At 42.0% G+C, this 17,663-nt stretch overlaps 1 protein-coding gene across 1 annotated transcript in view; it reads right to left on the bottom strand.

Moving 5' to 3' along the window:
- The window catches only part of LOC126334547 (PDF receptor-like), a 466,998-nt gene that overhangs the window by 258,960 nt on the left and 190,375 nt on the right, over positions 1 to 17,663 (bottom strand). Inside the window, exon 2 of the mRNA XM_049996914.1 lies at positions 1,917 to 2,299. Within this exon, the coding sequence (XP_049852871.1) occupies positions 1,917 to 2,013 (97 nt within the window). The 5' untranslated portion in view covers positions 2,014 to 2,299. The remainder of the gene's footprint in view (positions 1 to 1,916; positions 2,300 to 17,663) is intronic.

Here is a 17,663-nt window from a genome sequence, read left to right as displayed (position 1 = left end):
CAGCAAGTTCCCTTGCCGGTCTAGGAATGGTAGAACGATGGGTTCGATGACGGTTTGGATGTACCGTGCACTATTCAGTGTCCCCTCGACGATCACCAGAGGTGTACGGCCAGCGCCATTCGACGGCCAACACCGCGGTTCCTGGTATGTCCGCTGTGCCGTGCGTGTGATCATTGCTTGTACAGCCCTCTCGCAGTGTCCGGAGCAAGTATGATGGGTCTGACACACTGGTGTCAATGTGTTCTTTTTTCCATTTCCCGGAGTGTAGATACAATATAATAGGGGTCAGTGAATAGAAATAGAAAGAACTTAAGGATTTCTGGCCAGATGAGTATATGGTAATATCAACAACAGCAGAGAATGGTATAACGGGAGTAGGATGCGTTATGAATAGGACGATAGAGCAGAGCGTGCGTTACTGCAGACCGTTCAGTGATAGAGTTGTTCTTATCAGAATAGGCTGCACTTTAAGAGATCAGTCAGGAAGAATCAATATGCAAACCTCCATGTTATCGAAGAAATTCTTTGGAGACACTGCCAAATGGGGAGAGTTGAACAAGATGTATATATCTCAGTACTTAAATCTACTTTCTTGCGTAATTATTTTGTTTTTAGCAACCAGAATCCTGGACAAGACAAACACCTTTCACTGGGAAACTGTCTTGGTGATTCTCTAGCAAATATTTTCATCAGCGTAACTGAAACTGTTTTCTTCAATCGTCACACACATTGGAACAATAATAGACAGTGCTACCGAAGATACGTCGATCACCCTCTAATCCTAATCAGTGGAACTAAGGAAGAAATAGGTATAACGTGAACAACAAAACTTAGTAATTCGGAAAGAAAATGCAGCACATAACTTCAGCATATTCAGAAAACTTACAACACAAATACTGTAATCCACAATCAGTGAAGTGACAATGAAGCCTATTTCCGATCTTGAATTAACAGATTTATAAATGTCCACTAAGTCAAGACAATATCAAAAGAAAAATAGCCACACTTAAAACTACAGCACACAACAATGGATATAATCCAACAATTGTACATTTGGCAAGAGAGTTCTTTCCAAAATAACATAAAAACGAGTACAGCTACGTTCAAAGACGAAATTACACTTAAGGGATTCAAAATAAAGAGTAAGACAAAAGTATTGTCTTACATTCCCGGTAACAAATATCAGATGAAATCCAGCACGCTCTACGAAAAACAAATCTAAAAAGTTGATGCAAATCAGAGAACATCGAAATAACACGAACATAAACTTCAATTGAATATCCAGCTAAGTTTCCTAGATCAGGAGTTTGGAATAAAGACTACGTCGGTCAAAGAGGAAGAAAATTTAAAACGAGATTTCGAGAGTACATGAACAGCGGCAAAATCGCAAAGCAGCAGCCATGGTATAATGCATCTCAGTTCTACACACGACCTATAAAGGTAAAAATCTAAACTTTCATGAGGAAACAGAAATTTGTACTCACATGAAAAAGATCCGTGTGGTATTCTAAACTAATAAACCGACCCAAAAAAGCAAACGTTTTATCCATAATTTTACATATACCCCTGTCCAAAGCAATGCAGCTATTAAACAAAACATAATGGACTTGGAAATGTTTATATTTACATATGTTACTTTTACATTAACTATAAAATCAAAGAAATATGTACCGAAATCTTTGTCATCTTTTACAACAAAATCGTCGCTTACGTTATAAAGCACGCAGAGCTACTGCCGTAACACAGGCACTAGCCATTTGCTACTATAGAGGACACTGGTACGAGCTACTTATAGGTTGAACAGAAATGCTAAATGCGGCCAATACTAGCTACACGGGTTTCATAACAATAAAACAAAAAACTAAAAGGACACGCTGAATCGCCTCATACAGAACGTAAGTACTGTATAGACTCACCATTGGGTAGAAAGAAGTCGCGGTACTTGGATATGCAGTCATCGAAGCTGGTGTTTACCACCACCTCAGAGACGCCGCTCTCCGACTTCTCTGCCATTCGTCACTGCGGGGATTGACCTCGTGTGCAGACAACGAAGTCTGCCGTTAGAACTGCCTCTCGTAGATCCATCCGCCTTCGTACTCTTTTCTAAGGGTTTTCTTCATCAGCCATACCGCTGAAGTACATGTCCGTTTCTACAGCGTATATCCTGCGCAGTTTTAGGCTTGCCATAATGTCTTAATCACCTATGCGTATGTACTGAAACTCCAGGGTCATGCTTCTGTTGCTTTAGCTGCAGCTGACGTTTCTTTGACGTGTGAGAGCAGTGAGAGCTTCGTTAAATCTGAAACAAAAAGAAACGTCGACATTCAGAGCCAGGAATTACGTCGGTGCATGAAGCTAGAAAGCCCAAAATGGAGGTCTTACGAAAGCGTACACCATGTGATCTTCTTACGTGGGTCGGCTCTCTACATTATCCTCTTTGTGTATAGAGTGCATTTCACTGCCAGCTAATGGAAGCCTACATAGCGTAACAAACTGGTATTAGGTTCGCTCCACGGAAATGGACAGAATTCAGTGGGCTTTGTACTTAAAACCACAACGCCAGGACAAGCCGCTACAATAAATTGGCTCCATCTTCCCACATAATCTCCGTATGTGTACCGCATCGAAAATATCGGTGCAACAGTGAAAATGTCGATCGTGTGTGTTGGATAGTTAGTGCTCGTCCTCGAACTTACATCCAGTACAATTAGGTTCTGCTTTGGGTTTGTTTTACCGGCATTGTTTCTTCAACGTTCAGACTGATGTACGTCAGTGTGGATATGTTTACTGATAAAGAATTAGCTGATATGCTCTTTGGGTATGTGATCGTTTACGCAACGGGAAAGTGGCACAACGACACCAGGGAGATCTGATGTGCAACAATAGCAAGCACGTAACAGGTGCGTGCAAATCAGTCGATGGTGCTACCCTATACGTGCTGTCACGTAATGCATTTTGGTAATTTGAACAATACCTGTAAGGAACTGGTTTGGATTTCTTACGAACTGTGCTGTGCATCGACAGAACACAGTGAACACGCTGAGATAAACTCTACAAGTTTCCCCTTAGGATTGTTGCATTTGTCTCATTTTTATGTACATTTTGCTGACTTCTTATCACGGGTTTTTCATTGCACTGACGGCAGTTTAGCTCAATCAACAGTAATTGGTCTAACGCGCCTTTTACGTCACGATGATATTGTTATTGTGTGGCGAGCCATAAGTGCGTGTGTGTGTGTGTGTGTGTGTGTGTGTGTGTGTGTGTGTGTGTGTGTGTGTGTGTGTGTTTGTGTCTGTGTAGGAGAGATGGTGGATGGGTGGGTTGATGGGTGATTTTCTGCGCTGCTACGGAGTGCCTGGAGCAACTGGAAACAAACTTGGCACATTATTAGTAACAAGAGATAGCTACTATTTAAGTAAGGCAACCCTAGCACCTCTATTCTTGCGAGTTGGTGTAGGAACTCGTGGGATATAAGCATAGCTCGCACCCCTGGAGAAATTCCAACATAACTTGCGAGATGTATGATGGAGTAAGAGACCCTTAGCACCTCTAGGGAGATGTGTGGATATGAATGGGCTGAGATCTAAATAGAATACGAGGCATTTTGAATAGGAAACTGACCACTATGCGTGGTCAGCTTACGATACGTGATTTTTTCTACCACTGTTTTGTATAAACCAGCTTTCAGCTGTTAGGGCGTCCTCACGTACAAAGAACTGTGAACCGTGAGAGAGATAGAGTCATCAAAAGAGTCTCTCGGTTTCCTGTCAAAGCTTGCAATCATTACCGCTCGGTATGAGACTAAAGTGAAAAGAGTCGTCTCCGTAGAAATGTAAGAAAATACTACTTAGCTTAGAAAAAATTAATGACAAGTTGAGTTAACGAATTACACAAAAAAGTACAGCAATTTTTCAGAAAAAAGCCCGTTAGGTATGACATCCCGTTGCGCTGACCACTCAGCTACCAGGGGCGGACAGCATACATGATGAGAACAATTAAATGAAACAACTTTAACTATGCAAAACTATACTTATGGGACGATACAACAGTAACTGAAAGAAAGTAAAATTTGGGGCACATAGTTAGGAAGGATGATTTACAAAGTGGTCTGGATGAGTTTATTTGCAGTGCCTTTCACTTAGAAATTATGTGTAAAGGAAGTGGTCTAATAATTCAGAAGCCGGCCGCGGTGGTCGTTCTAGGTGCGCAGTCCGGAACCGTGAGACTGCTACGGTCGTAGGTTCGAATCCTGCCTCGGGCATGGATGTGTGTAATGTCCTTAGGTTAGTTAGGTTTAAGTAGTTCTAAGTTATAGGGGACTGATGACCATAGATATTAAGTCCCATTGTGCTCAGAGCCATTTGAACCATTTTTAGAATTTGTGATTTCACTCCAGTTTCACTGCCTCTCCTAAATTTTGCAACGTAACACAGATTATTTGAAATTTTTGAGTATTTCCTTTCTGTAGGATCATTAGATTAGCTTTAAAGTCTCTTATTACGTAATAGCATAATACACTATCAGCGATTTGTCTCAAGGAAACCATAACTACACTACATATTACTCATTACTGAAGAATCAGCATAATGCATTTCGTAAGCAGCTTGTAAGTTTAGTCAGTCTCGTAGAGTACAGGTTGGAAACATAAGTATTGTGACCTCTTATCAAAGAATTATAATCCGAAAATTACTTCTGCGAAATGTAAGATACATAACATCAATTGCATCTTTGACACAGTTAAATATGGCAAAGTAACAAGGGGGAATCGGAAGAGAAGGGCAGTTCAACTAAGTATAGTTAGTTACGCCAGTGACCTTGGTGTTTTGGGAAATTGGCACAAACTAGCAAGGTCGTAACGGTGTCATCAGAATGTATTATGAATAGGGAAGCAGTCAATGGTAGTATACTGATAAGCTACGCATAATACAACGTAGAGGGGATGAGACGAACAGTAGCTACCCCACATCAAGAGGAAAGCGAACGAGAAATTAATATAACCTCACCAGGGAACGCACAGCCAGAAGGAATCGGCTTGCAGAGAACAACAGTCAGTAACAGGCAGCAACACTCGGCATCTCTGGAGAGGCGGGAACGCTGGGGGAGGGGGGGGGGGGCGGTGCTGTCGGGCGTACGTGACCCCTCGGCCACTGTGGAAAATATCACGGTCGGGCAGGCGATACGCTCCACATCGTCAGTGCCCTGTCATCTTACGGAGGTGTGTCATCCCGACGTATAATGGATCCGTGCTGATACGAAGATCTGCGTCAACGGCAGACGTGTCAAAGTTACCGACTGAAAACTTCGTGTTTTCCATAGTGTGTTAATAATGCAATGCTTATGCAGCCAACAGATGAGTGAAACCGACAGATTAAAACCAGTACCGGTATTCTGGTTATGAATAACAGGTATTCTTCGGTATTTGTTTGCTCTCCAGTGTACCAGGTTATTTCAATTTTTTTACTGATAGACGGCTAGACAATACGATGTTTGAACTTGCTCTAACAGTTGTCCAAACATTTTTGGGTTTGAAATAAAACTTTTATATAAAACGAGTAATATTTATTTATATTTCCATTGCTTTGAAATATTGGGTTAGGCATTGTATAGAAACTGGCAAAAGCGATGAATGCTATTTCAATAAGATCTGGCAGAAGCGATGAATACTATTTCAATAAGAAATCCGACAGTTAGAACCGAGCTGCAAACACGTGACATGAGAATCAATACAGCGTTGCCCAGCCAATAACGTACCTGTTATTGTGTGGCGCAGGTTATTCGACGATATGTGTATTCGAGCAGAGTACAATAGAAGATGTGCACGGAAAAAAACGGGCAAACCCTCAGATGTAGAAGCAAAGAGATAAGTATTGCCATCTGTTGCTGGGTATGGGAACTATAAAAATTGACATTGGTCTCACCCCTAAACATCACTTTACGTTATTTAAGGTGAGACCAACGTATATTTTCATAGTTCCGTGCCAAGCAACAGATGGTAGCACTTATCTCTAAATTTTACGTTTGAATTTTAGCCCTTTTCTCCGCGCATATTATTCTTTTCCCCCATCTGGTTAACAGAATAGTGTCTCGCTATTTTCGCCGAATACCGGTTGTATTGCAGAATGACACCGTCCCTAGTCTGGATGTATTGAACTGCATGGAATTATTGTCCGAAACAGTGGGTATGTTAATGCCCTTCCACGAGGTTAAAAAGGAGATTTCTGGAAGCGCGTAGATTACAGAAAGTCTTGTCGAAAATACACTTGGATATATCAGTTCTTGCATAGGGCAGCCAAAAGACCTACCTCATAAGCTTCTAAGCGGCATTTAACACAGGAGTGCGACAAGTATTACAGAACTCTCGGCTGTGCGGTTCTACACTGTGATATACTGTTTAAAAATATTTACATGAACCTTATTATTCCCAGCAAAGACGTTATAAATTTGACCCAAGAGTTAAATAACTAGTTGAACGAAGTCGGTAAACTTCCACCTTTACTTCAAAGAGAGTAAATCACATAAACTGCAAAACCTCTTTTGGTCATAACTTGATCACGAAGTAGTCAAGAATAGACTAGTGAATCCTAATTGACTATATCCGAGCGAAGTAGAGGTTTTGCTTTTGTCATCCTTTAATTTCCATAGGCAATCAGTGATGGTTCAAATGGCTCTGAGCACTATGGGACTCAACTGCTGTGGTCATTAGTCCCCTAGAACTTAGAACTACTTAAACCTAACTAACCTAGGAACATCACACACATCCATGCCCGAGGCAGGATTCGAACCTGCGACCGTAGCAGTCGCACGGTTCCGGACTGCGCGCCTAGAACCGCGAGACCACCGCGGCCGGCCAATCAGTGATGTTTTCCCCCAATAGCGTTTGGGAGCAGAGTAAAAGCTATATGTCATGCATGTTGTTTCTAGCTTAAAAAACATTTATCTTTGGTAGGGAGTTCTCTGAAAGATTAGCCTATGAATTATATTATTTCTGATGAAAGGAGACAATTTAAATACCATCGCATTGTAGGAGGAGAATTTATGAACAGACTGGACAATAAATATTGTCCAATGGACTAATTCATCATTGAAATTTTAACTACTATCAGGTACTTGTTACTGCTAACTGTTGTATTTTGCTACTGTCTAAATTGTTCATTTCCTCTATTCGGACGAGCATTTTCATTTTTCTCAGGAAAATCGGCTGTTTTCGTATTGTTTTTACAAAGTAAATACGTATATTTGACTACGTAAAAGAGAAAGGAAATTATGGCAACAGTAATAAATTAAAAACTTAAGAACTCATTCACGTATCCCTCCATAGTTTATAATAAAAGTAAGAAACAGCTTATCTGATGGCTGTGTCTGCATCGTATCCATTTGTTTGCTTGTAGCCCTTGGAAACAGACAACTTCACACGAAAAACAGTTTCCTGTAACCTCAATCTACTCCTTTTAGCACTAACTATTCGTAATGCGCTAATAATGATATGATCCTCGATTGCAACATAACTTTTGAGCAGAGTTTAAAAAAATTAGAGTCAATTCACGAATACTGATCATTATGTGTATTATGCAACCTCTCACTACCTTTAGAGAAAAGCTGCGAACGACTAACAAACAAAGTTTTATTTTTGATATTTTGATTCTAAGGGTCTTGAATTGTATAAGGCAAAAATCTAATGGAGTCTTACAATTTTTGAAACTTTGTTCAGCATTTGCGTTTTTTTACTGCAAGTGACTGCAATAGAAAGACCGAAAATCGGTCATTTAAAAAAGGGTTGTTTTGAGCGATTTAAACTGTCCGGTTAAACTACAGATGAAAAAAAATCAGTGCAACTGGAGACCGTTTGTTTCAGCGATAACCGCAATCCATAATGTAGCTGACAAAACGGAAACATTGCGACAAATATTAAGAATTAATTCTTTCCAGAAACAGAATGATAGCAGAATTAACAAGAACTTTGGTGGCGATGAAACACACTTCCCTAAACGCTGATTATAAGGCTATTATGCTATCGAACTTTCAAGCAGTCCCAAAACTACCGAAATATCATCACAAAGAACGCCGTAACAACTACTATCAAACATTTGATTCCTTGCACTAAGGGAACAACGAAGATTAATTTTCTTTATATTTTTAAAATTCAAATAATTTTAGGCAAATCCTCACTGAAACAAAATAAGCGTGAAAACAATGTACGAATCACGGTAGTAAAACAAAAGTTAGCCCCAACTGAGGACAACATTGCAACATAATATCTAAGACAGGAAACATAAAGTGAGATTCATCTGACGTCACAATGGGCTAACCTTGAGCCTCTTTATGAGACACATTTGCAATTTAGTAACAAATTGATTATCTCTTTTGAGTTTTGTTTTATCTACATACAGAAAAATATTTGTCACAGTTTGTCAGTTTAGTGATATTTCTTTTTTTAATAGTTTTAATATCCAAATAATTATACGCAAATCCTCACTGAAACAAAATAAGAACAGAAAATGTGAACTGCGTTAATCAGGGTAATATAACAAAACTTCTAAGTACTTGTTTACACAGGTCACAACACTTACATTTAACACGAAATTCTCTAAGTGAGGCAATTATTCCGAACTGTTAGACACTTATGTACAATTTCAGTTGTATGAGAGAAAAAGTTATGATACATTCAATACAATATTCTGAGCAACTGTGTATTATTTAGAAAAAAAGCTATACTGCGCAAAACGTTATCTTTTTCACTAAACCATTCACAGATATTTCTGATTTCATTCACAAGACGTGTTTGCTATATTTCTAATTCTTACACTTATTTGTGCAGTTTTCTGTGCTATTACAACTATAATCTACAGAAATAACTTTTTCGCTTTCCTGTGGCTAAAGAATTTTTTTGTAACATCTTGCTCTTACCCAGAATGGTCTGCATACGTAACTTATTTACATTGTGCCTTGAGTTCGTCAGCTCTTTAAAGTTATGGGCAGCAGCAGAAAGTTTCGAAGGAACCCAGGGACATGTTTTCCGCCTTGTGAAAAAATGGCTCTGTCAACAGATCAGTTGTAATTGTACCTTCCATCATTAATAGTTATAGTATGCAAGAGCACACTGCAGCAGCGGTATGTTGATATTTATTAAATTGCTAAAGGAGAGAAAGCTGGTGTGCGCTACTGTCACTGAGTAAGTTCTCAGTCATAAAGTTGCCCGCTTTCCTGATAACGGACATATGAAGTAACATCTACACCTAACGGTGAGGACGGATACGCTAATGATGAGTCAGCAGAGCAAGAGGAAGTTAGCTACATTTCGCTCGTCTGCTAGCGTCGGATAAGCGCGACCGACAATGAACTTGGTCATTTGCTGCAGTTCACAAGTTAGCAACATGTCTTTCTACTGCCGACGCAGGATCTTCACTTTACTTCCGAATTTCCAAACTGCAGCTTATGTAGAGATATCATTCTCAAGCCACAAATCAACTCAACCTAAGCCTTACGAACTGTGACAGTATGTGTGTGGGAATATATTGTTGGAAAGCATGTGAATGTTTGCATAATGTAGATAGTAGTGACAGTATGTTAGATATCTGTATGACACTCAAATCAGTACCATGTAAAACGATATGATCCTGCGAACACAAACCGTATCAAACAATTAGAATAGGTTACGATTATTTCAACAAACACAGAGAGACGTTTTTATTCTTGTAATGTAAGCTACAGGAGAAAAAAGTATTATCATATCATCTAGTTCTTGAAATACTTGCACTAAATTTCGAAAGTAATACTGAAATAATTTTGAAACTATCGCTGTTTGAGGCTAAGTCCCTAAAGATACACTCCTGGAAATTGAAATAAGAACACCGTGAATTCATTGTTCCAGGAAGGGAAAACTTTATTGACACATTCCTGGGGTCAGATACATCACATGATCACACTGACAGAACCACAGGCACAGAGACACAGGCAACAGAGCATGCACAATGTCGGCACTAGTACAGTGTATATCCACCTTTCGCAGCAATGCAGGCTGCTATTCTCCCATGGAGACGATCATAGAGATGCTGGATGTAGTCCTGTGGAACGGCTTGCCATGCCATTTCCACCTGGCGCCTCAGTTGGACCAGCGTTCGTGCTGGACGTGCAGACCGCGTGAGATGACGCTTCATCCAGTCCCAAACATGCTCAATGGGGGACAGATCCGGAGATCTTGCTGGCCAGGGTAGTTGACTTACACCTTCTAGAGCACGTTGGGTGGCACGGTCTAGGAATGGTAGAACGATGGGTTCGATGACGGTTTGGATGTACCGTGCACTATTCAGTGTCCCCTCGACGATCACCAGAGGTGTACCGCTAGTGTAGGAGATCGCTCCCCACACCATGATGCCGGGTGTTGGCCCCGTGTGCCTCGGTCGTATGCAGTCCTGATTGTGGCGCTCACTTGCTCGGCGCCAAACACGCATACGACCATCATTGGCACCAAGGCAGAAGCGATTCTCATCGCTGAAGACGACACGTCTCCATTCTTCCCTCCATTCACGCCTGTCGCGACATCACTGGAGGCGGGCTGCACGATGTTGGGGCGTGAGCGGAAGACGGCCTAACGGTGTGCGGGACCGTAGCCCAGCTTCATGGAGACGGTTGCGAATGGTCCTCGCCGATACCCCAGGAGCAACAGTGTCCCTAATTTGCTGGGAAGTGGCGGTGCGGTCCCCTACGGCACTGCGTAGGATCCTACGGTCTTGGCGTGCATCCGTGCGTCGCTGCGGTCCGGTCCCAGGTCAACGGACACGTGCACATTCAGCCGACCACTGGCGACAACATCGATGTACTGTGGAGACCTCACGCCCCACGTGTTGAGCAATTCGGCGGTACGTCCCCCCGTCCTCCAGCATGCCCACTATACGCCCTCGCTCAAAGTCCGTCAACTGCACATACGGTTCACGTCCACGCTGTCGCAGCCTGCTACCAGTGTTAAAGACTTCGATGGAGCTCCGTATGCCACGGCACACTGGCTGACACTGACGGCGGCGGTGCACAAATGCTGCGCAGCTAGCGCCATTCGACGGCCAACACCGCGGTTCCTGGTGTGTCCGCTGTGCCGTGCGTGTGATCGTTGCTTGTACAGTCCTCTCTCAGTGTCCGGAGCAAGTATGGTGGGTCTGACATACCGGTGTCAATGTGTTCTTTTTTCCATTTCCACGAGTGTATTTCATCGTAAACTCATGTACACAATGTCATGTATTTATAGACACCTTAGCTAGTAGATGGGCTGTTTTCTATCTCTGATCCTTTAGTTTCTTCGTTATTTTCTTATGTCTGTAAAGTTATACGCTACTTTTGTTTGAACGTCCTCCAATGTTTGAATTTCCACGTAACTACAAATCCTCACAAATAGCATGTTTCCAAATTCACCGTACGTATATGTAGTTTGTGATGTAAGATTGTAGACATTATATGTACAGTCTCAAGAATGCACGCCATACGTAACACACAGGTATCGAAATAAATAAGCTGATCGTAATCACGTAGTATAATACTGAAAGTGTGAAATAGGGGTCATACATATTGTTCAAATGAGGCAATAGTGCCAAACAAAATACTTCTTTAAAAATTCGTTTAAGGCTTTTGTGCTGCAGTTTAGGAATTCACCTTCACACTATCTACTTTCAAAATGCTTCTACAACTGTAAGATCACTCTTTATAAAACCACTGCCCTTATGCCCACGTAACACAAAAACTTATTGTGAAAATAGTGACAGGAAGGAGGCAGAAATTCAAGGATCAATAAAGCTTACGCACGTCTCTTATAGTATTGTTTAGCATGTTCTATGCCGAATTGAACATGAAACTTCTCTCAATGCACGAGCATGGATTAAGGATAACACGGCTTGCTTTGTACACACACCATATCTTACAAAGATTAGATGCAGGTGAGAATCTTTCTCAATTTCACTTTCGACACCGAGTAACACCATCTGTTAATAATCGAGAAACTATCATATAGAGCACTTTTACAGATGTGCGCCTGGTTAGACGAACTGTTGACTAATGGAACATTTTACACTGCACTTCATGGCAAATGTCCAGCCGAACGAAAGTGACATCGAGCTGTCACAAAGAAGTGGAGGAGAAGTTACGTCATTCTCAGTACTCATAAACTGTTCATCACATTCGTTCAGCAGCACAATATCATTCATTGACTCTTTTGTTGTCTATGGGGTAAATGTCGTCGTTGGACCACCGTATGGAAATGCAGAACGACTCAGATTAAGTCTGCTTCGTGCAATGAAGGCCAACTCTTTTTGGATGTTGATAAATACAACTGAATGCCTACATCAATAGGAAGTAGAAGTCAACAATAGAGACCGGAATACGTAAGACGAAGAGGATATGTCAGATAACAAGAAATATACGCTGTCGGAAGAAAATCCAGCATCCTAGAGACCGTGTTCAGTGGTACCAAGTATAATGCGTGTGTTCTGTGGTGTTATTGTGTTGGTGATTCGTTCGTTGGGGTCATCGGCTATCAGATGGCGCTCAATAGGCCCATACGGGCAACCTTTGCAGCCTTTGTATTCGGTCTGTAGGCAGTAACTGTGCTTTACAGGTAAACAGTGTTTGCACCATTCTTTTCAGGGAACAATGATGCCACACAGGCTCCTGCGTACTCCTGTAGAACAGATTCAGTCATTTGAACGGGTTATATTGTGGGACCGAGGAAAGCTGGGTGGACGTATCGACGGACTGCTGCACACAATGCAGAAAACGTGTTGGTGGTGTGTGGCTGCTTACAAGAGTGGTCTGTGGGACATAACCACACCTGTAGAGCAGGGTCTGGACGTCCGCATCATACAGGCGCACATGAAGATCGACACGTCATCCGGGGACGAAATCCGGGCGCATGTTGCACCTGCTTTGTTACCAGGGATCACTGGGAACCGTCCACAGCAGTACTAAGATCATATGTGCCCCTGGCCAGGCTACCACCGACAGCACGACATCACCAGGTACGGCTACTGTGGGCAGTGAAAGAGTTGTCTAGAGAGTGGAATGGCTCTTGTTGTCTTCAGTCACGGGAGTAAATTCTGTCTGCTTACGGGTGATGGTGTGCTTGTGTATGGCGCAGAGCTGATTAACTGCCTATTCCGGAGAGCATTCGCCCACGACAGACAGGTCTCATCAAAGGTTTCATGGCGTGAGGTGGTGGTGGCCTTGAGCCCAATCTCGTGCTCCCATTTGGTATTTCTGCAGGGTAAAGTGGCAAGGGCAATGCTGGCAGCAATGCGCAGGCTGTTATCCCCTTGTTACTGCCATTTAACAGACAAGACGGCGATGTACTTTTGTGGCAGGGCATTGCACGCCTACTCTGCAACACAACGTGGACTTCCTGCTGTACAACAAACCGGCCTGCAAGATCAGCAGATCTCCCTCCACCTAAGGACCATGATGAAGAGGAAACTTAATCCTTCATGAGGACCTATAAGAACCATGGCCGAACTGCAACCAAATGAAAAATAAAATGGTTCAAATGGCTCTGAGCACTATGGGACTCAACATCTTAGGTCATAAGTCCCCTAGAACTTAGAACTACTTAAACCTAACTAACCTAAGGACATCACACACACCCAAGCCCGAGGCAGGATTCGAACCTGCGGCCGTAGCAGCCCCGCGGTTCCGGACTGCAGCCCCAGAACCGCATGGCCACCGCGGCCGGCTACCAAATGAACAAGATGATTGGGACATTGTATTATGGGATGCCGCTCGTCACCTTTATGATCGTTTGACAAGGTATCATGGGTTGAAAGCCAGCACCTTTATGATCGTTTGCATGCGAGAACACACGCCAGGGTTGCTTCTGGCGGGAGTACACACTGTATACTGATGCGATCATTTGCGCACCCTTTACTGTCATATGTGTGTTCGGTTTGTTCCGAATTTGTTATTATACACTCCAACTATGATGAGCTAACTGTCACGTCAGTTGTGAATAAAATGTTGTTCCAGGAGACGTTGAACTCTTTTTCCATCAGTGCAAATACTAAAAAATATTTATTCTGGAACACAAAATTGGAGCACTCTGATACAGAGATAAGAGCAGAAATACACTACGCAGTGGGGTTTCGTAAATTAAAAGAATGACACTAAGTACCAAATGCAGAAACGAATCACAACATTGACTAGGATGTAACACAGAATTAGGCCTGAAAGTTGAAAAGTCCACTGATGTAGTGAGAAAAAGGAAATTAAAATTCAAAGGATACCTACGTAGGTTGAATAATGACAGGTTAACTGAACAAATCGTTAACTTACTCAAGAACCAGAAATTCAAAATCATGCGTCTGAGAGAAGTAGGAAAAGATATCGAATATCTGGCTGTCATCATGGATCCTACACGAAAAAGGTGGAGTAGAACAGTTGGTCCTTCAACAAAGAAAAAAAGCCAAAAGCTGGAAGGAAATGGACACAAGTAGTGTGCCGATTGTGGCACTATTTGCGGACGTTGCTTCAACGATGCTGGGTGTAATATTTGCCTAGCAACGGCATGGAAAACGTATTTGTTGTCTGTGACGGATAGTCTGCTTTCGGCGGCGGCAAGCAAGCTGCCTGTGGGGAGTGAGTCAGAGAAGATGCAAACATAACGGCATAAAATTGACGTTGGAACGATCGCCTTCACGGCGTCTGTTTACGGCTGGTGAAGACTGCTGTAACGCGTGTCAACGTCTGTCCTAATGTCTGTGAGATCCACAGCAGTGTGCCGAGAATCCTGGGAGCAGTCTTGCACCCTGTTCCAGTGCATGAACAAACATGATGAACCGCCAAAGTGAGGTACAGGCAGTCGTTGTGGGATGGCGGCTCGACTCGCAGACGTGCCATTAGGAAAGGGAACCTTCAATGGGCCGGTAAGTACCCGAGTCGTTTAATAACTCTTCTAAGTAAACGACTTTTCAATCCGTCGGTGAAACGCACATTCTGAAACAGCAGCTCACTGTGGGTTGTCTTCGTTCTGTCAAGAAGTGCTACTTCGTCACTGACAAAGAAACAGGCATTGAAACTCTGTGCTAAAAGATTGTGCAGTTTAAAGAAACATGTTAAAGTTGGTTTTCAGTGGCATCTAACGGCTGACATGAATTACCGGCTATCTGTTATTCTTTTTGGACAACATGATTGTGGAGAGAAGCAGTGATTAGTATGATTAATCAATAATTCAAGAACAGTCTTAATCGCATTTATTATTATATAATACTGCCAACCGGTTTCAACCCGACGTAGGGGTCATCTTCTGGGCGTTCACACCATTGGTCGACTGCTGGTGGTGTCACTCCTGTCTACATAACGGCAGTGACTCCACCAGCAGTCGACCAATGGTGTAAACGCCCAGAAGATGACCCCTACGTCGTGTTGAAACCGGTTGGCGGTATTATATAAAAATAAATGCTAATAACTGTTATTATTGCGTGCTTATAGTACTAGCAGAATATTTTACTTTAGTATTTTAGTCTGTAAAGAGTTAATTTTATATTTTTCTGTGCACTGGGAATTTCTGTATCTGAAAAAATTTAAGTTTGCTGTTCAGATGAATTATCAATGCGAATGCATTTGCTAATCAACTGTCATTAAATTATTGATATTTATTATCTTTCTTGAAAATAAAGGAACATTTCTCATTTCGGTCTCTATAAGGGGCTGTCAAATGAAATCGTGACAGTTGGAAAAATAAGTAAGTAAATTGTTTATTATTTCAAAAGTAATTACCATAAGAGTTAATGCATTTATCTCACTGTGGGACGAGACGGATAATACGCTCATGGAAAAATGTTTGCATTACCCTTTGGAGCCATGATAGTAGCCAGGAATACCCTCCTTCAAGTCTTCAGAAATATGGAAGTCACATGGAGAGAGATTGGGACTGTGTGGAGGATGCGTAACGATTTCCCGGCAAAACTTCGGCAGCGTAATTGAAAGAACCTTTACAACATGTGGGTGTCACTTAACTACACCACTTATCTATGCGCCCGTTTGATTCACTGTATTCTAAGTGGCATTTATCGCCAGGGAGACTTGTTTACAGTTTTCACTTGTCTGTCTTCAAATTGTCGGTAGTGTACATGTACTACAGGTAGTGCATTAATTGACAGCGTTCAGTTTACAGAAGGTAGGATATTCATATTGTGGACTCTCTGACATGATTTTTGTGTACGGCCTATCGCAGTTGTCAAGCTACAGTTGAAGGCAGAAATCAGCATTAGTTTAAGGTTAATGCGATGAATTAACCAAGTAGGCATCGTAGAAGAAATTGAAGTAAGTCACAAATTCGCTGCTAATATTCTAGTAGGACACTGTAACCCATAGAAAAATGAAAGAAATGCTCGAGGAACATACGTGGGAACTGGAAGAAGTAGTTGCCGCAAAAACGTATCTGGTAAAACTTTAAGGTATCATATTCGAGGAAGACTGAGCCCACTCCCATTCTGCTGTCACCATGGAATTATATCATGCGTACATCACGAGAATAAGATTAGACCGATTAGTGTGCGCACATATATTTGTAGATAACCATTGTTCTGACGCTCAATATGCGAGTACAATACGCCAGCGAAGAGCTAATATTTGTACACAGCTCATTTCACCGTGCGCAACATAGAGGGGCGCGGAGTATATGCGTTGACGTAAATGGTGATGTAGACACAAAGCATTCCACATTTCTCTACGTATTCCTACTAAAAACTTATACCTATTCATGCAGTGCTATCGTTGTCAATTGTGATGAAGCTCTCTTTGCTCCTGTATCAAATTTCAAACACTGGTATTCAGGAAATGTCGATCGAAACATATTTGCGTAATGCGTGTTGCACCACGCTCTTGAATTTTGTCCCAGATCCTCACATATTCAGCTCCAGAAACGAATGATGTCATTTATGTAAATAATCAGAGTTCTGTTTCTTATCACACGTACTAAGCACAAATACCCTGTCGACAAAAGACGTGAAGGACCCAGAGAAGGAGGAGGGCTAGAAATGAAACTTGTCGAGTCGAAAGGGTATTTGACGTTATTCCAATGATTAGAAATTAAAGTAGTAATTTATGATACACAAAATCTAGGAATACGAGCTCCCTTATCAGTTTGACATTGCGCACGCTCTGGCCTGCATGCTGCCTTCATTCCCGTGACAAGGGGGCAAAGTCGGTGTATCTTTTACCGATGCAAGTCGGCCCACATATGTTGTGATTGATCCTTGACGACGACTATGCCTCCCCTCACGTTCCCAGTCGCATACCAGTGTCCTCAAAATTGGAAACTGTACGATTCGACACACCGGACAAATAAACGTCAACAACGTGGCTCCTTTCAAACTCTGTCAAGTCCTGATTAAGCTGTCTCACACGAGTATGCAGTTTCTCCGTGTCCTTTAGTGTTATCACTCAGTATCTGACACTGTTCGCGCCTCTTATACAGGGTGTTACCAAAAGGTACGGCCAAACATTCAGGAAATATTCCTAACACAAATAAAGAAAAAAATGTTATGTGGACATGAGTCCGGAAACGCTTAATTTCCACGTTAAAGATCATTTTACTTTCGTCAGTATGTACTGTGCTTCCTCGATTCACCGCCAGTTGGCCAAATTTAGGGAAGGTAATGTTGACTTCGGTGCTTGTGTTGACATGCGACCCATTG

Source organism: Schistocerca gregaria, chromosome 2 (genome assembly GCF_023897955.1).
Source record: "Schistocerca gregaria isolate iqSchGreg1 chromosome 2, iqSchGreg1.2, whole genome shotgun sequence".
NCBI classification, from domain to species: domain Eukaryota; kingdom Metazoa; phylum Arthropoda; class Insecta; order Orthoptera; family Acrididae; genus Schistocerca; species Schistocerca gregaria.
This window is presented reverse-complemented; position numbering and strand designations above follow the sequence as displayed.